Raw genomic sequence first — 19765 nt, 5'->3', positions numbered from 1 at the left:
GTTCCTAGAAGCCCTTCTACCTCTGGGACCTACCTCTCCCAGACCTATTTTTACATTTTTATTTGAAAACAGGGTCTCCTAAGCCAGCATGTTGCGGCTGGCTTCGAACCTGTGCGATCCTCCTGTTTCTGCCTCCCAAGTGCGGGGATTACAAGCGTGCACCACCACGCCCAGCTAATATTTATTTTTTTTTTTTTTTGCGGGTCTGAGGATGCAACCTAGAGGCATTTGACCTCCAAGCTACACCCCCTGCCCTATTTTTTATTCTTTATTTTGAAACCGGGTCTCACTGAGTTGCAGAGGACCTCACTAAGTAGCTGAGGCTGTCCATGATAGCGATCCTCCAGATCTCAGCCTCCTGAATGCTGGGATTACAAGCGTGCGCCACCACACCCAGCTTTTTTTTTTTTTTTTTTTTTTTTTTTTTTTTTTTTTTTTTTTTTTTGTGGTACTGGGGTTCCTGGGAACCCTTCTACCTCTGGGTTACACTCCCAGACCTATTTTATATTTTTATTTGGAAACAGGGTCTCTTAAGCCAGCTTTGATCCTGTGTGATCCTCCTGTCTCTGCCTCCCAAGTGCGGGGATTACAAGCGTGTGTCACCACGCCCGGTGAGTAATAATTTTTAAAATTATCTATTTTCAAAGCCGGGTGAGGTGGCACATACTTTTATAATGCCAATACTTGGGAGAATGAGATAGTAGGATCTGGGTTCGAGACCATCCTCAGCAACTTGGTGAGGCCCTCCACAACTCAGTGAGACCCTATTTCAAAATAAAGAGTAAAATAGGGCTGGTGGTGTAGCTCAGGTAGAATGCCCCTGGGTTCCATCCCCAGTACTGCACACACAGAGAGAGGAATGTCAGTGAAATCATGATGCCGAAAAAAATATCAGGACACAAAAGACCAGGGTGTAGCCCTGGTGGAACACCTGACCAGCCATCACAAGGCTCTGGGTTAGGTCTTCAGAGCTGCAGGAAAAAAAGAAGATGAAGAAATAATGTGACACAAGTAGCAATTCTCAGCTCTCTGGGGGCAGACCTTCCTTCCTTCCATCCATCCTTCCTTTCTTCCCAGCAAAGAAGGCAAAATATCCACTGTCACCACCGGTACAACTCAGAGTACAGCTGAGGTTCTCATTAAAGCAAGTACATTTTGTTTATGTGCAGTAGGCATCGAGGGGTCCCAGGTTAGCCCATGTGCAAAGGAAGAGAGCAAGCAGTCATTTGAGTGAGTGGCTTCAGATCCCTGAGAACTTCAGACTAAGATTTTCTATAATTACTAATTGTCTGGTATTTTCAGATGTTATTTCAGGGGAGATAATGTACTGGAGGTTTTATGGCCTGCTAACCTTTTTATATCATTGCAGATTTTTTCAAATAAAAATAGTGATAGTTGGGTGTGGTAGCACATGCCTGTAATCCTGTACTTGGGAGGCTGAGACAGAAGTATCATAGGTTCGAGGCCAGACTAGGCAACTTAGCAAGACCCTGTTTCAAAATAAAATTAAGAAGGGCTGGGGGTTGTAGCTCAGAGGTGGAAAGACCCCTGGGTTTGATTCCCCAGTACCATAAACACACACACACACACACACACACACACCTACTAAATGATGCTAGAAAGGATTCATCCTGGACATTTATCCCAGAAAAAATAAAAACTTATACACATGGAAACCTGTACATGAAGCTGGGTGTGATGGTGCACACTTGTAATCCCAGTACTTGGGAGGCTGAGACAGGAGGATCACTGGTTCGCAGCCAGCCTCAGCTACTTAGTGAGGACCTCCACAACTCAGTGAGACCTTGTTTCAAAATAAAGAATAAAGAAAATAGGGCTGGGGGTATAGCTCAGAGGTAGAATGCCCCTAGCTTCCATTCCCAGTACCTCAAAAAAAAAAACACACACACACAAAAAAACCTGTACATGAAAGCTGGGTGTGGTGGTACTTGCTTGTAATCCAAGTACTTGGAAGGCTGAGACAGGAGGATTGCAGGTTTAAAGCCAGCCTCAGCTATTTAGTGAGGCCCTCTGCAATTTAGTGAGACCCTGTTTCAGAATAAAGAATAAGCCGGGCGTGGTGGCGCACACTTGTAATCCCCGCGCTTGGGAGGCGGAGACAGGAGGATCGCGCTGGTTCGAAGCCAGCCCGGCTGGCTTAAGAGACCCTGTTTCCAAATAAAAAATGTAAAAATGGGTCTGGGAGTGTAGCCCGGAGGTAGAAGGGCTTCCAGGAACCCCAGTACCACCAAAAAAAAAAAAAAAAAAAAAAAAAGAATAAAGAATAAAAAATAGGGCTAGGGTTATAGCTTAGAGGTAGAATGCCCCTGGGTTCAATCACCAGTACCAAAAAAAAGAAAAAGAAAAGAAACGTGTACATGATTGAAGCAACTTCATTTGTGCAAAATCCTGGGAGTTGGAGACCCAGAAGTCCTTCAGTACATGAATGGCTGAATAGACTGACACATCCATACAATGGGATGCAACTCAGGAGTGAAAGTTGTTGAATGAAGTATTGATAAATGTAACATCTTGGATGGTCCTTCAGGACACTGTGCTTAGTAACAAATCAATCGTAAGCCAGGAATAGGGGTGCTTGTCTGTAATTGTAGTACTTAGGAGGCTGAGCCAGGAGGATCGAAGGTTCTAGGCCAGAAGTGTGAAGAAACTTAGTGAGACCCTATTTCTAAATAAAAGATAACACAGGGCTGGGGATATAGCTCAGAGGTAGAATGTCCCTGGGTTCAACACTCTCTCTCTCTCTCACACACACACACATTCTCATTCTCTCTCTCTCTCTCTCTCTCTCTCTCTCTCTCTCTCTCTCTCTCTCTCTCTCTCTCTGTTATATGCTATATGATTCCATTCTGATACAAGGGAGTTTTTGCATAATGATAAAACAGTGCTCTCTCGCTTATGGTGTGCTTACATGAATCTCTATGTGGGTTAAAATTGCATAGAACTTAAACACACAAATGAAAGCAGTTTTCAAGAATGTCCAGATAGAGCTGGACATGGTGGTGTACACTTGTAATCCCAGCATTGGAGAGCCTGAGGCTGAAACAGCCTCAGCTACTTAGTGAATCCCTCTGCAACTTAGTGAGACCCTGTTTCAAAATAAAATATAGAAAATAGGGCTGGGGGTGTAGCTGGGAGGTAGAATGCCCCTGGGTTCCATCCGTAGTACTGCAAAACAAACAAACAAAGAAACAATGGTAAAAACGGAATAATATCTTTAGTAATAAGCCAATGTCAGTTCTTGGTTTTGATACTATCCTACAGTTACATATCTCTACCTTTTGAGGAAGTTGGTGAAGGGCACATCAGACTCTACTATTTTTGAAACTTCCTGTGAGTCAATAATTGTTTCAAAATAAAAAGCTCACTTTTGGCCCACAGTCATAGAATTTTCCCTTGATTTTTTTTTTCCCCCTGAAGCCTCTGGCTTTCTGTCTTGTTAGGTTTTACCTCCAAAAACCTTTCAGTAAAGTAAAAATGTTTCAGCAATACTTTTCATTTTGCTGGGCATAATTGCACATGACTATAATCCCAATACTTGGGAGGCTGAGACAGGAGAGTTGCAGGTTGAGGGTAGCCTCAGCAAGTAGTGATGTTCTCAGTCGCTTAGCCAAACCTTGTTTCAAAAAGAAAAAACAGGCTGGCTGTGGTAGCCCACGCTTGTAATCCTAGTACTTGGGAGGCTGAGACAGGAGGATTGGAGGTTCGTAGCTACTTAGGAAGACCCTGTTTCAAAATAAAGAATAAAAAATAAGGCTGGAGGTGTAGCTTGGAGGTAGAATGCCCCTGCATCTCACTACATTGCTAAGGCTTTCATTGAACAGTGATCCTCCTGTTTCAGCCTCCAAGTACTGGGATTACAGGCATGTGCCACCATGGTCAGCTCATGTCTGTAGATAGATATCTATACACAGTTGGTAGAGTGGAGGACTGTTATATTTAACGAGTCAGACTAGTGAATATTTCATATATTTTTATTTTTATTTTATCCCATTAGAGTCTGGTATGTTTAGTCTCTACTTGTGAATACTATGACCAACAGACAGAAATGGTGTTGCAAAAGCAGAAAAAAGGGAGTAGAGCCAGGCGTGGTGGCGCATGCTTGTAATCCCTGCGCTTGGGAGGCGGAGACAGGAGGATCGCGCAGGTTCAAAGCCAGCCTCAGCTGGTTTAAGAGACCCTGCTTCCGAATAAAAATATAAAATAGGTCTGGGAGTGTAGCCCAGAGGTAGAAGGCCCTGGGTTCCATCCCCAGTACCACCACCACCAAAAAAAAAAAAAAAAAGAGAGAGAGTAGAGAAACTTTAGTAATACTAATTACATAATAGGGCTCCAGGTAGATTTTTACTTTTTTTTTTCTATCCATTTTGGCTGTTTTATTAGTAGTAAAGGTGGTTGACACCTACTGCTTGCAAATACTATAGACACAAAAATTAGAAAAATAGACCAGTAGATATTTAAAGGCAAAGGCAAATGCAAAAGTTTGCACATTAACATCCTTGTAGCCAGGCATGGTGGCCCACACCTGTAATCAGTACATGGGAGAATCGCAGGTTCAAGGCCAGCCTGGGCAACTCCGTGAGCCTTCCAGCAATCTAGCAAGACCCTGAAACAAAATTTTAAAAGGCCAAATGTATGGCTCAATGGTAAAACTTCCCTGGGTTCAATCCCTAGGATCCCCCCCCCCAAAAAAAAAGATCTTCACTTGTTTGTTCTGAATAAGTGATTTCCAAGTGGTGTATTTGTAAATAGATGTTCATGTGCCCAAGGTCATGGTGGCGCACGCTTGTAATCCCAGTAGTTGGGAGGCTGAGACAGGAGGATGACAAGTTTGTGGCCAGCTTCAGCTACAAGGTGAGGCCCTCTGAAACTTAGTGAGACCCTGTTCCAAAATAAAGAATAAAAAATAGGGCTGAGGATAAAACCCAATGCCCTTGGGTTTTATCCTCAATGTCACAAAAGAAAGAAAAGGGAGAAAAAAAAAGGGCTTGTTGCCAGGCGTGGTGGCACACAACTTGTAACCCTAGTACTTGGGAAGCTGAGACAGGAGAATCATGGTTTGCGGACAGCCTCAGCTACTTAGTGAGGTCCTTTGCAACTCATTGAGACCCTGTTTCAAAATAAAGAATAAACCCGTGCATGGTGGCACATGCTTGTAATCCCAACATTTGGGAGGCTGAGAGACCAGAGGATCACGGTTTGCGGACAGAATAAAAAAAAAAAATAGGGCGGGGGGCTGTAGCTCGGAGGTCAAATGCCCCTGGGTTCCATCCCCAGACCCGCAATAAATAAATAAATAAATAAATAAATAAATAAATAAAAATAAAGAATAAAATATAGGGCTGGGGATGTAGCTCTGAGGTAGAATGCCCCTGGGTTCAATCCCCAGTAACCCTCCCCGCAAAAAAAGAGTGTAAATAGATATTCATAATTCAGGAGGTTCTTGCAATAGATGTCAGGATACAGTCTGAGGAGGTTTTGAGACTGATGAAATACTCCATTTTACCTGGGTAATTACTGTAAAGTAACATGCAATATTGTTTCTCTTTTAGAATTCAGATATTCCTATACTCTTCAGTGTACAGCGTGTTCTGCTCATTCTTGGCCTTTTCTTCACCGGCCTTTTGCCCTTTGTGCCCATTCGAGAGCAGTTTTTTGAAATCCCGATGCCTTCTATCATATTGAAGTAAGTGTTTACCCTGTTTTCATCAATTAGCAATCACAGAAGGATTAGCATAAAGGCTCATAATTTCGGTATTGCTCTGGTTTGTTTCGTGCTGAGGATTAGGCCCAGGGCCTTGCATGCTGAGCTGCATCCCCAGCCTTTGCTATGGTTTAGATATACTTTGTCCTCTTTAAAACTCATGTTGGGAGCCGGGCGTGGCAGTGCACGCTTGTAATCCCAGCATTCGGGAGGCAGAGACAGGAGGAACGTGGTTTGAGGCCAGCCTCAGCTACTTAGTGAGGCCCTCTGCAACTTAGTGAGACCCTGTTTCAAAATAAAGAATAAAAAAAAAAATTAGGGCTGGGGGAGTACCTTGGGGGTAGAATGCCCCTGGGTTCCATCTCTAGTACCACAAAAAATAAAATGAAATAAAATAAAACTCATGTTGGGGCTTGATTCTAAGGTAATAGGATTGAGTTACCTAAGGTGGGACCTATAAGAGGTGATTAGGTCATTAAGAGGGAATAGTGTTTCTTGTGGGGATGAGTTATTGCTCTTTCTTGGCTTTTTCTTCTCTTTCATACATGTGCCTTTTTCCTGTACATTCTACTGCTTTTCTGCCACTGTGAGGCCCTGACAGAAAGCTAACCAAATACCAATATCATGCTCTTGGACCTCTAGAACTGTGAGCTAAATAAACATCCTTTCTTTATAAAGTACCCAGCCTCTGGTATTTTGTTATAACAACAAAAAAGCAGACTAAGACAACAAATGTCAGTGTTAAAGAATAGATGTCTGTGGGTATGGGGATGCCTATCTTCTTTCTTTCTTTCTTTCTTTCTTTCTTTCTTTCTTTCTTTCTTTCTTTCTTTCTTTCTTTCTTCTTTCTTTCTTTCTTTTTATTGGTATTCAGAATGGAGCCCAGAGGCCTTCTACCTCTGGGCTATACCCCCCAGACCTGTTTTTTTTTTTATTTGTAAACAGGGTCTCACTAAGTGGCTGAAGCTCGCTTTGAACCTGCAATCCTCCTATCTCAGCCTCCCACGTACTGGGATTACAAGCATGCACCGTCGTGACTGGCATGGGGGATGTATTTCAATGGTAGAACACTTACCAACATACATGAGGCCCTGGTTTTGATTCCCAACAGCACAAAAAAAGAATTAGGGATGGTGTCGCACACTTGTAATTCCAATACTTGCGAGCCTGAGACAAGAGGATTACAGGTTGTAGACAGTCTCAGCAACTTAGTGAGGCCCTTTGCAGTTTAGGGAGGTCCTGTTTAAAAACAAAAAACAAAAGGAGTCCAGGCGTGGTGGTGCACGCTTATGATCTCAGCATTTGGGAGGCTGAGACAGGAGGATCGTAGTTTGCAGGCAGCCTCAGTTACTTAATGAGGCCCTTTGCAACTCAGTGAGACGCTGTTTCAAAATAAAGAATAAGGCCGGGCGTGGTGGCGCACGCTTGTAATCCCCGCTTGGGAGGCAGAGACAGGAGGATCACGCAGGTTCGAAGCCAGCCGCCTGCACTGGCTTAGGAGACCCTGTTTCCAAATAAAAAATGTAAAAATAGGCCTGGGAGTGTAGCCCGGAGGTAGAAGGGCTTCCAGGAACCCCAGTACCACCAAATAATAATAATAATAATAATAATAATAATAATAATAATAATACAAAAATAAAATAAAGAATAAAAAATAGGCTGTGAGTGTAACTCAGAGGTAGAATGTCCCTGGGTTCCATTCCCAGTACTGCAAAATTAATTAATTAATTAATTGATTAATTAAAAAATAATTAAGTCGGGCATAGTGGCGCATGCTTGTAATCCCCGTGCTTGGGAGGCAGAGACAGGAGGATCGCACAGGTTCGAAGCCAGCCTCAGCTACTTGGTGAGGCTCTCAGCAACTTAGTAAGACCCTGTTTCCAAATAAATAAAATAGGGGTGGGTATGTGTAGATGGCCCCTGGGTTCTACCCCTTGCCTCATTTAAAAAAAAAAAAAAAAAAAAAAAAAACAGCCCAGAGATCTAATGCTCTGGGCTCTTCATGACTCTTCTCTTTTTAGTGACTCCTCCTCCTCCTCCTCATTTTCTTACTCTTCCTCTTCCTGTCCTCCTCCTCCTCCTCATCATCTTCTTCTTCTTCTTCTTCCTCTTCCTGTCCTCCTCCTCTTCCTCTTCATTTCTTCTTCTCTTTTTTTGCGGTAGTGGGGATGGAACTTAGGGGCATTGTACCTTCAAGCTACATCCCTAGCCCTATTTTTTATTCTTTATTTTGAAACAGGGTCTCACCGAGTTGCAGAGGGCCTCCATAAGTAGCTGAGGCTGTCCACGAACTGTGATCCTCCTGTCTCAGCCTCCCAAATGCTGGGATTATAAGCGTGCACCACCACGCCTGGCAGGGTGAAGCTTCTTTCTCCTGTTTTGTCTACTGTACTTTAGTATGTAGTAGATTTAAACACAGCAAATTATGCTTTGAACTAAAAGATATGGTTTTGTTTTTTTACCTTTCCAATATTTGAAGATCTGGACCTGCCCTTTTTTTTTTTTTTTTAAATCTTTCAATTTGAAACAGGGTCTAACTAAGTTGCTGAGAGTTGTGTTACAGTGCTGAGGCTGTTCTTGAACCTGCAATCCTTCTGTTTCAGCCTTCCAAGTACTGGGATTACAGGCATGCACCATTATGCCTGGCTTTAAAAAAATTTTTTTTAATTTATTTTTTATCTTTGAATAGTAGTAGCAAAAAGTTGGCTTGAGGAAGTTGAAAAAGAACTGAGCTGGATTTTATATTATTTTTGTTCTTTTACAGATATGTTTTAAGAACAGACTAAGTGCAGGGAGTGTTTTTATTTTTTTAACTTGTCTTACCACATTGATATAGTCCTTTGTTTCTTTTGTGTGTGTGTGCGGGTCTGGGGATGGAACCCAGGGGCATTCAGCCTTCGAGCTACAACCCCTGCCCTATTTTTTTTTTTTTTCTTTTTTTGGGTGGTACTGGGAATGGGACCCAGGGGCCTTCTACCTCCGGACTACACTCCCAGACCTATTTTTATATTTTATTTGGAAACAGGGTCTCTTAAGCCAGCTGAGGCTGGCTTTGAACCTGCGCGATCCTCCTGTCTCAGCCTCCCAAGCGCGGGGATTACAAGCGTGCGCCACCATGCCCGGCTGCCCTATTTTTTTTATTCTTTATTTTGGAACAGGGTTTCACCAAGTTGCGGAGGGCCTCACTAAATAGTTCAGGCTGTTTGCGAACCACAATCCTCCTGTCTCAGCCTCCCGAATGCTGAGATTACAAGTGTGTGTGCCACCATGCCCGGCTTATTCCTTTATTTCTAATTGGTAATTTAAACTTTATCTTCCCACAGGCTAAAAGAACCACACACCATGTCCAGAGGTCAAAAGTTTCTCATCTGGCTTTCTGATACGTAAGAATTTTAGCTTTTTGACATAAAAGTTACTGCTATAGTTATATTATAAATATTATACTCATAATTTAGTGCAGGCTTCCAACATGTAATTTATAAATACAACTTGATCACCTATTATGCCAGGGGATATGACTGAGTCATTCAGAATTGGCTTAATTAGAGCCCGGCGTGGTGGCACACATTTGTAATCCCAGCATTTGGGAGGCTGAGACAGGAGGATCGGGGGTCACAGACAGCCTCTGCTACTTAATGAGGCCCTTTGCAACTCAGTGAGACCCTGCTTCAAAAGATAAAGAAAAAAAATAGAGCTGCTGGTGTAGCTCGGAGGTAGAATGCCACTAGGTTCCATTCCCAGTGCCAAATAAAAGTGTTATTTTAGAATTGGCTTAATTACCAGTCGCAAAACCTCAGGAGCAGTTTTTTTTTTTTTTTGCAGGTCTGGGGATGGAACCCAGGGGCATTTAACCTCCAAGCTACACCCCCTGCCCTATTTTTTATTCTTTTATTTTGAAACCGGGTCTCACTGAGTTGCAGGAGGCCTCATAAGTAGCTGAGGCTGTCTGCGATCCGCCATCCTCCAGTCTCAGCCTCCCGAATGCTGGGATTACAAGTGTGCGCCACCACGCCCGGCTAGGAGCAATTTTTTGTGTGTGCTTGTGATACTGAAAATTGAATCCAAGGTCATTCTACCTCTTAGCTATACCCCTATCCTTATTTATTTTTTTTACTTTGAAACCTGAGATCCTCCTGTCTCAGCCTCCCAAATGCTGGGATTACAAGCATATGCCACCATTCCCAGTTTAGGAGAAATCTTGAAAGATAATGTCATCTACCTTCCTGAGAAAACTGAACTCCCATTCATTCAATTAAATGATTTACTTGGGATTATCTAGCTAATTAGTAGCAGAGTTGGTATATATACCCATTCCTTTCTACTTACTTGCTGTTTCTACTAACCCACAGTCAGAAACATGGTAAAAGAAATGTGTATATCAAGCTGGGCATTGTGGTACAGGCTTGTAATCCCAGTACATGGAAGGCTGAGACTGGAGGATCACAGGTTCGTGGCCAACCTCAGCAACCTAGCAAGATCCTGTTTCAAACAAAGAATAAAAAGCTTAGTGTGGCCAGGCATGGTGGTGCACACTTGTAATCCCTGCACTTGGGAGGCTGGGACAGGAGGATTGTGTAGGTTCAAAGCCAGCCTCTGCTGGCCTAAGAGACCCTATTTCCAAAAAAAATATATATATATAAAAAATAGGTTTGGGAGTATAGCCTGGAGTAGAAGGCCCCTGGGTTCCATCCCCAGTGCCACCAAAAAAAAAAAAAAAAAAAAGCTGAGTGTGGTGGCACACTTTTGTAATCCCAGATTTGGGAGGCTGAGACAGGAGGATCGCAGGTTTGTGGCCAGCCTCAGTTATTTATTTTTTATTTTTTATTTTTTATTTTTTGGTGGTACTGGGGGTGGAACCCAGAGGCTTTCTACCTCTGGGCTATACTCCCAGACCTTTTTTTTAAAAAATATTTTATTTGGAAACAGGGTCTCAGTAAGTTGCTGAGAGCCTCACTAAGTAGCTGAGGCTGGCTTTGAACCTGTGCGATCCTCCTGTCTCAGCCTCCCAAGCGCAGGGATTACAAGCGTGTGCCACCACGCCCAGCTAGCCTCAGTTATTTAGTGAGGCCCCCTACAACATAATGAGAATTTCTTTCAAAATAAAGAATAAAAGCCGGGCATGGTGGCGCACGCTTGTAATCCCTGCGCTTGGGAGGCTGAGACAGGAGGATCACACAGGTTCGAAGCCGGCCTCAGCTACTTAGTGACGCTCTCAGCAACTTACTGAGACCCTGTTTCCAAAGAAAATAGAAAATAGAAAAAAAAAAAGAATATAGGTCTGGGAGTATAGCCCGGAGGTAGAAAGCCTCTGGGTTCCACCCCCAGTACCACCCAAAAAAAAAAAAAAAGAATAAAAAATAGGGCTTGAGGGTGTCACTTAAAGATAGAATACTCCTGAGTTCAATCCCCAGTAACAACAACAACAAAAAGTATGTATAGCAGAACAGAATTTGCGAGTATATATTGCCTACTGGTACATATCTTAGAAATATTTATACCAAGCCAGACGTAGTGGCTCACTTGTAATCCCAGCATCTGGGAGGCTGAGACAGGAGGATCACGGTTCGCAGACAGCCTCAGCTACTTAGTGAGGAGGCCCTTTGCAACTCAGTGAGACCCTGTTTCAAAATAAAGAATAAAAAATAGAATAGGGGTTGTAGCTCGAAGGTCGAATGTCCCTGAGTTCCAACTCCATACTCGCAAAAAAAAAAATAAATAAAAATAAAAATAAAAATTAGGGCTGGAGGTGTGGCTTGAAGGTAGAATGCTCCTGGGTTCCATCCCAAGTACCACAAAAAAATAAAAGGAAGAAAGAAAGAAAAGAAATATTTGTACTAAGACATATTGCCGAAAGGTGGTCTTGTCTACAGAGTAGATACTAAATTTCTACAACACATTGAGTTTAATTTTAGGTAAAAACTATAATTGTTCTGTGTAATTTGCTTTAAAATGAAACTGAAAGCTTAAATATATTACTTGCTAAATCACAAGGTTTTTTGTTTTGTTTTGTTTTTTCTTTGGTGGTACTGGGGGTGGAACCCAAAGGCTTTCTACCTCCGGACTATACTCGCAGACCTATTTTATATTTTATTTGAAAACAGAGTCTCACTAAGTTGCTGAGAACCTCACTAAGTAGCTGAGGCTGGCTTTGAACCTGTGTGATCCTCCTGTCTCAGCCCCCCAAGCGCGGGGATTACAAGCGTGCGCCACCACGCCCGGCCACAAGTTTTATTTTTTAGCTCCTCTTTCAAAGAGTCTTAGAAAATTAATTTCTAAGCCACAGGGCTTATTTATTTGCTTTATTCTTGATTTAATTTTTTGCTTTCATGAGCACATTTTAGTTGGTGTTTGAAGCATGTGATTTTTATTTTTCCTATTTAATAATAGTCATAACTGAATAGAAATAATCTATATAATTTTCCAGTAAAATTAGTTTCCATCTTGTTCAAGTGATTTGAGTCTAAAAGTACACTTGGAAGCCAGCCGTGGTGGTGCATGCTTGTAATGCCAGTGCTTGGGAGGCTGAGACAAGAGGATTGCAGGTTCACAGCCAACCTCAGCTACTTAGTGAGACCTTATTTAAAAATAAAGAACAAGCCGGGTGTGGTGGCTCATGCTTGTAATCCCAGCATTCCGGAAGCTGAGACCTGAGGATCGCGGTTCGTGGACAGCCTCAGCTACTTAGTGAGGCCCTCCACAACTCAGTGAGACCCGGTTTCAAAATAAAGAATAAAAAATAGGGTAGGGGGTGTAGCTCGGAGGTCAAATGCCCCTGGGTTCCATCCCCAGACCCGCCCAAAAATAAATAAATAAATAAATAAATAAATAAATAAAACAAAAAATAGGAGCAGGGAGTGGTGGCACATGCTTGTAATCCCAGCTTTCAGGGGGCTGAGATAGGAGGATTGCAGTTCATGGCCAGCCTCAGCTACTTGGTGAGGCCCTCTGCAACTCAGTGAGACCCTGTTTCAAAATAAAAAATAGGGCTTGGGGTGTAGCTCAGAGGTGGAATGCCCCAGGTTCCATCCACAGTACCACCAAAAAAAAAAAAAAAAAAAGCAGAGCTGGATGTGTAGCTTGGAGGTAGACTGCCATCTGGGTTCAATCTCCAATTAAAAAAAAAAAAAAAAGTACAGAGCGGAAGGGGACCGGCCGGTGCCCCAGAAGCACTCTCCGCAGCTTCCGGGAGGGGTTTGTGCGCCGAGTGCGGGAGCTGCGGGGCCCAGGTGTTTGAAGGAGTGGGTGCACCAACATGTCCCGTGGTTCCAGCGCTGGTTTTGACCGCCACATTACTATTTTTTCTCCCGAGGGCCGGCTCTACCAAGTTGAATATGCTTTTAAGGCTATCAACCAGGGCGGCCTTACATCAGTAGCTGTCAGAGGGAAAGATTGTGCAGTAATTGTTACACAGAAGAAAGTACCTGACAAATTATTGGACTCTAGCACAGTGACTCACTTATTCAAGATAACTGAAAACATTGGCTGTGTGATGACTGGAATGACAGCTGACAGCAGATCCCAGGTACAGAGGGCACATTATAAGGCAGCTAATTGGAAATACAAGTATGGCTATGAGATTCCTGTGGACATGCTGTATAAAAGAATCGCTGACATTTCTCAAGTCTACACACAGAATGCTGAAATGAGGCCGCTTGGTTGTTGTATGATCTTAATTGGCATAGATGAAGAACAAGGCCCACAGGTGTACAAGTGCGACCCTGCAGGTTACTACTGTGGCTTCAAAGCCACTGCAGCAGGAGTCAAACAGACTGAGTCGACCAGCTTTCTTGAAAAAAAGGTGAAGAAGAAATTTGATTGGACATTTGAACAGACCGTGGAGACTGCAATTATATGCTTGTCTACTGTTCTATCAATTGATTTCAAACCTTCAGAAATAGAAGTTGGAGTAGTTACAGTTGAAAATCCTAAATTCAGGATTCTTACAGAAGCTGAGATTGATGCTCACCTTGTTGCTCTAGCAGAGAGAGACTAAATGTTGTCATGGTTTTACCCAATCCAAGACGCCAAGCTTGTATGTTTGGTAACAACAGACCAACATTACTGAGGTCCCTGGCTGTAAAAAGGAACCATTCCCAAACTCTTCTTACCGCTGATGTAGTAGGACGCTGTATAAATAAAAACAGTGCTTTTGGAAAAGAAAAAAAAAAAGTACACTTGGCTAGATATTGTGGCACCACATGCCTGTAATCCCAGTACTTGGGAGTCTGGGCAGCAGGTTGAAGGTTCAAGACCGGCTTCAGCAACTTAGTGAGGCCCTCCACAACTTAGTGAGACTCTGTTTCAAAATAAAAAATAAGCCAGGCGTGGCTGAGATAGGAGGATTGCAGGTTCATGGCCAACCTCAGCAACTTGTGAGGTCCTCTGTAACTTAGACCCTGCTTCAAAATAAAGAATAAAAAATAGGCTGGGCGTGGTGGCGCACACTTGTAATCCCTGTGCTTGGGAGGTGAAGACAGGAGGATTGTGCAGGTTCGAAGCCAAACATACTGGCTTAAGAGACCCTGTTTCCAAATAAAAATATAAAATAGGTCTGGGAGTGTAGCCTGGAGGTAGAAGGGTTTCCAGGAACCCGAGTACCACCAAAAAAGAAAAAAAAAAAAAAAAAGAAAAGAATAAAAAATAGGCCTGGGGGGGCAGCTCAGAGGTAGAATGCCCCTGGTTTCAATCCCCAGTACCAAAAAAAAAAAAAAAAAAAAAGACATAATTGACATAATTTCATCCATGGCAGCTATTATTTCCTGAGGTCTTTGCTTATATCACTGAAGCTTTGGGATTAAACTAGGAATTTCTGAACTTAAGTAAAATAGGACTAGAGACTAATTTTGTTCTTTAGTTAGGACTAAGAAATATCTAAATCTGTTCTGCTTTTCTTTTCTAGTTTATTAATGAGGAAAGCTTTATTTGACCACCTCACAGCCCGAGGCATTCAAGTAAGTTTCTTTAACGGTATATTTTGGAAACAGCAGAGCTCACCAGTTTAGCACAAGTGTAAAGTGCAACAGAGCTTTTGACTGAGTCTGAGCCCTGACTGAGATACTGCTGCAAAACTAATTCATGAATGAGGACCTGGAGCTCTGCCTTACATTGAGCAATAAAGCCTTTCTGTAGCTAAATTCCTCAATGTACAGATGAAAAGCTGGAGAGGTGGGACAGAGCATATTGAATGAACAAAGTGGAATTTTACTTATTTATTTTGGTACTGGGTATTGAACCCAGGGGCGTTCTACCTCCAAGATACACCCCAGCCCTCTTTTTTATTCTTTATTGTGAAACAGTGTCTAAGTTGCAGAGGGCCTCACTAAGTAGCTGAGGCTGTCTGTAAACCTGCGATCCTCCTGTCTCAGCCTTCCAAGTACTGGGATTACAAGCATTTGCCACCATGCCCAGCTCCTGCAAAGTGGAATTTTAAAGATAATTTAATGATTCTTTAAAATGACCATTTAAAAAGTTTATTTCTAAGTTTGCCAAGATTATAGTGGGTTTATATTATAAAAATAACTTTCTCGCCAGGCACGGTGGCACATGCCTGTAATTCCAGTTTGGGGAGGCTGAAACAGGAGGATCCCAAGTTTAAGGACCGTCTCAGCAATGTAGTGAGACTTTCAACAACTTAGCAAGACCGTTTCCAAATAAAAAATAAAAAGGGCTGGAGGATGTAGAATGTCCTTGAGTTTAATTCTCAGTACCCACCCACCCCCAAAAAAATTCTAACATTTCACAGTTATTCTAATTTCCAGGTGTACATTTGGGTGTTAAATGAAGAACACGAATACAAAAGAGCCTTTGACTTGGGAGCGACTGGAGTGATGACAGACTACCCAACAAAGCTCAAGGATTTTTTACGTAACTTTTCAGCCTAGAAAAAGGTACTCGGGAGCATTCAGAGAAAATATGACAAGACCTAAGGAAAAATATTTTCCCGTACTTTCCTTAAGCTATTTCCAGAATGGTAAAAGGTTTAATCAGTTAAGTTCTTATTACCTCATTTTTAAGCCTGTATGAGAATGTAGAAACTGTACATGGTATATTTATTTCAAACAATGTTGCGTATTTTACATTTTAAACTGTTTAGGAAGAAAACTTGGTTATGACATGTAAGTCGGCGATTATCGACCCAGATGTCTGTACATGGCACAGTCTTTTGCTAGTTAATGTAATTCTGTAATCAAAGACTATTGGATAAATTGTGTATAGCTTTCATTGGGATAAGATCAGCTAATTTAGTAGAAAATTATTGAAGGTCATTACAGCTGTTCTGTATTATCTTGTTTCTAGATACACCTTAGTTAAAGAGAAAAAATACCATGGAAGAAAAGCTTGAAAATCAGTGTTGTAGTATATTGTTAATGGAAGGCAGAAATAACTGAAAATTTGTTAGTTTATTAGAAATAAAATCTCTAGACTGAATTAGATTTCTGTTGCTGTTGTTAATGGGGATATTCTACTTGCAATCTTTTTCAGGTATGTAACAATGCTACCATGTCTATTTTTTATACATTAAAAATAGACCTATTAATTGTAAATTAAGATAAGATCCAAATAATCATGTTTTTATGTTTGCTAAACAAATCTAAGATTTCCATCTTTTGGACTTGATTTGTTTTTTTGAATCTATGTCGAGATTTTAAATAACATCTTGAATCCTAACAATCATATTAAACTGATAAAAATTCATATCATTGTTTCTAATACTTAGAGTATGAACCATCCATTCCTGATCTTTAAGAATTCATTCTTAGCAGGGCGGGGTGGCACAAGTTTGTGATATCAGTACTAGGGAAGCTGAGACTGGAGGATCACAGGTTCAAGGACAGCCTCAACAAGTAGTGAGATTCTCATTAAGCTAGGGAGACTCTGTTTCCAATTAAGAAGTAAAATCAGACGCGTGGGGGTGGGCGTGGGGGTTGGGGGGAGCTCCAAGGTAGAATGCCTCTGGGTTCAATCCCCAGTACCACAAAACAAACCAAAAAAATTAATTAGTTCTTGGTCTGGGGGTGTAACTTGGAAGTAGAGCAATTGCCAAGCATGTTCAAGGCCCTGGATTTGATCCCCAGCACTGTAAAATAACTAAGTAATTGTAATAATAATAATGATAGTAACAGAATTTCCCAAAACATTAGATATCACTTTCTCAGCTTTTCTGATGTGACTTCATGTAAATCTTTCTAATCTTTGTGACTAATTTCATAATGTCAGATTGGGAGATAAATATAATCTGGAATAATAAGTGTCTCTTACCTAGATTACGTCTCTCATTTGGAGTTTACCAAATTTGGAGTTCATACAGCTATGAAGGATGACCATATACTCTCTCATCTGTTCCTGGATGACATAAATATCATTTGCTTTGTTGCTTAAATTGAAATAAAGTTTTTCAAGAATAAAATATAAGCTCCTTATTTTCTTTCTAAAATTGTTAATTCTAAACTGGACATGGTGGGCGCACACTTGTAATCCCAGCATTTGGGAGGCTGAGACAGGAGGATCGCGGTTCACAGACAGCCTCAGCTACTTAGGCCCTCTGCAACTCAGTGAGACCCTGTTTAAAAATAAAGAATACAAACTAGGTCTGGGGGTGTAGCTCAGAGGTAGAATGCTCCTGGGTTCCATCCCTAGTACTACACACAAAAAAATTGTAATTCTAAATATACTTTATAGATTTTTTTTGCAGAATTTAATAAGGTGATGTTGATGAAATGAGTAAATGCATATAAGATTTCTCTGAGGAAGAATAATGAAAATATGGAAACATTTGTAGTATGGAAGTTACTTCTTGGTACTTGAATTAAAAAACCCTGAACAGGTAATCCATTAAATGTCATATAAACCGGGTATGATGGCACATGCTTACTGTAATCTCAGTACTTGAGAGGTAAGACAGAAGCATCACAGGTTTGTAGCCAGCCTTAGCTACTCAGTGAATCCTTCTGCAACTTAATGAGACCCTGTTTCAAAATAAAAAATATAAGGCTAGGGGTGTAGCTCAGAGGTAGAATGCTCCTGAGTTCAATCCCCAAGTACTGCGAAAAACAAACAACAAAAAAAAGATAAATGAGTCATGTATTATAATTTATGGTTGTTAGGGATCCTTTTGATTTTTGGGGGGGTGGGTACTGGGGTCTAAACCTAGGGGTGTTTTACCTCATAGCTATACTCCTAGCCCCCCTTTTTTTTTTCTGGTGGCATCGGAGATTGAACCCAGGGACATTCTACCTCTGAGCAACACCCCTAGCTCTATTTTATTCTTTATTTTTGAAACAGGGTCTCACTAAGTTATGGAGGGCCTCACTAAGTAGCTGAGGCTAGTTGTGAAGTTGTGATCTGTAACAGTATTGGGAATGGCTTAGGAAGATTTGAGAAAGCTCCTATTATTAATAGATATATTTCAAAAATAATTGTGTCAAAATGGCAGACCTGGGGAAAGGAAGACTTGGTCTTGGTTTCGGTCAGGAAGCACACAGGTATTGAAACTTAGATTGACTTAGCTAAAAGTAATTAGCAGCCGGGCGTGGTGGTGCACGCCTGTAATCCCGTGCTTGGGAGGCTGAGACGGAGGATTGCACAGGTTCAAAGCCAACCTCAGCTACTGAGTGAGGCTCTCAGCAACTTAGACCCTGTTTCCAATAAAATATAAAATAGGTCTGGGAGTGTACCCCAGAGGTAGAAAGCCTCTGGGTTCCACCCTCAGTAACACCAAAAATAAATAAATACCCCTACAATTTATTTAAAAATTAAAAAAAAAGTAATTAGCAAGTCCATAGGAGAGGGGAGCTAGGACTTCCTCTTTCTAAAGACAGATCTACATAATAATCTAGCTAGGATGGGAGGAGGGGATTGACCTTTCTGAAAGACACCTTGGCAGGGGGAGGAACCTTACAGAGACGTTTACGTCAGAATTACGTAAACAAGTTGGAGGTCATGGGTATAAAAAAGTCTGGTCCACATGTTGTATCTTTGGTGGGGCATTCACTCGAACCACCCCCTGAATGACATGGGGCTGTAACTATCTTCTGTATTTCTATCTTTTTAATAATCTTTAAATCTTCAGCAAGAGTCCGGGCTATTGCATACTTATCCTTAGCTCAGGACAAGAACCCATGGTTTTTCTCTTTTGGGGTTTTTTGTGTTTTGAGGGAAATTGTGTCCAGAACCCTAACAGGGGTCCTTGGGGACAGTTTCCCCAAAACCATAACATATTCTCAAACCGTAACACGATCCTCCTGTCTCAGCCTTCCAAGTACTGGGATTACAAGAGTCTGCCACCACGCCTGGCTCCTAGTTTTTTATTTTTATTTTTTATAACAGGCTCTCACTCAGTCTTCAGGGTCTTTGCTAAGTTGTTGAGGCAGGCCTCAAAATCTGCAATTCTTCTATCTCAGCCTCCCAAATAACTGGTGAGGAAGTAGAAAGGAAGTAGGCCTCAGTAGAAAAACTTAATTTCCTGAGGGGCAATGAATACTAATTAACTTCCAAGGCTCCTAAAAAGAAAAAAGAAACCCTTCCAAGGTTCAGAGATAAGAATGACCAAAGCTTCACAAAACCATCTGTTTACTAATCAACAAACCCAGGAGACATCCCTGGAGCAAGGTTGACACCTGTACTGAAAGAAGGAGACCCCTCAAAGGACATGCAAATACCCTATGCAAATTTTAAGAACTGCCTCTCAGACTCCAAGTAACAGGACAAACAGAGATATATAAACCCCTAGACCAGTCACCAGGACGGTTACCCACTCTGGGAACCGCTTCCCGCTGGGGAGCTTTTCTCTCTCTCTCACAGGTCACATTGGCTTTGAGAGAAGGTAGGGTGCATTTGAAGGCACTTGGCCTGGGCTACACTCGAGTAGTGACCTGAAGGCCTCCGCTGGACATCAAGGCCGGCCAGGGCCCCTAGGGGTGACCTGCACATCTTTTCTGGCATTTCGTGTGGACTTTGGGAGAAAATAGCTTGCAACTGAAGGTATTTGGCTTGGGCTATCCTTGAGTATTGTCCTGAAGGCAGCTGCTGGACATCAGAGTCCCA

The 19765-nt window shown here is 41.9% G+C and overlaps 2 protein-coding genes across 2 annotated transcripts in view; both read left to right on the top strand.

The window, feature by feature from the left end:
- The window catches only part of GDPD1 (glycerophosphodiester phosphodiesterase domain containing 1), a gene marked incomplete at both ends in the record, with an annotated part of 44042 nt that extends 28439 nt beyond the window's left edge, over positions 1-15603 (top strand). The window contains 4 exons of the mRNA XM_080713292.1: positions 5571-5704; positions 9046-9105; positions 14622-14673; positions 15481-15603. Coding sequence (XP_080569418.1) covers positions 5571-5704; positions 9046-9105; positions 14622-14673; positions 15481-15603 — 369 coding nt within the window. The remainder of the gene's footprint in view (positions 1-5570; positions 5705-9045; positions 9106-14621; positions 14674-15480) is intronic.
- On the top strand, positions 12917-13715 carry LOC308274684 (proteasome subunit alpha type-6-like; the record flags this gene model as incomplete). The annotated part of the gene is made up of 1 exon (XM_080712504.1): positions 12917-13715. The coding sequence occupies exon 1, from the start codon at positions 12975-12977 to the stop codon at positions 13713-13715; it is 741 nt and encodes a 246-aa protein (XP_080568630.1). The 5' UTR covers positions 12917-12974.
- Positions 15604-19765: the final 4162 nt, after the last annotated feature.

Source organism: Muscardinus avellanarius, assembly GCF_963383645.1.
Source record: "Muscardinus avellanarius genome assembly, chromosome: 16".
Classification (NCBI taxonomy): Eukaryota; Metazoa; Chordata; class Mammalia; order Rodentia; family Gliridae; genus Muscardinus; species Muscardinus avellanarius.
Note: the sequence above shows the minus strand (reverse complement) of the source record. Positions and strands in the feature narration are given on the sequence as shown.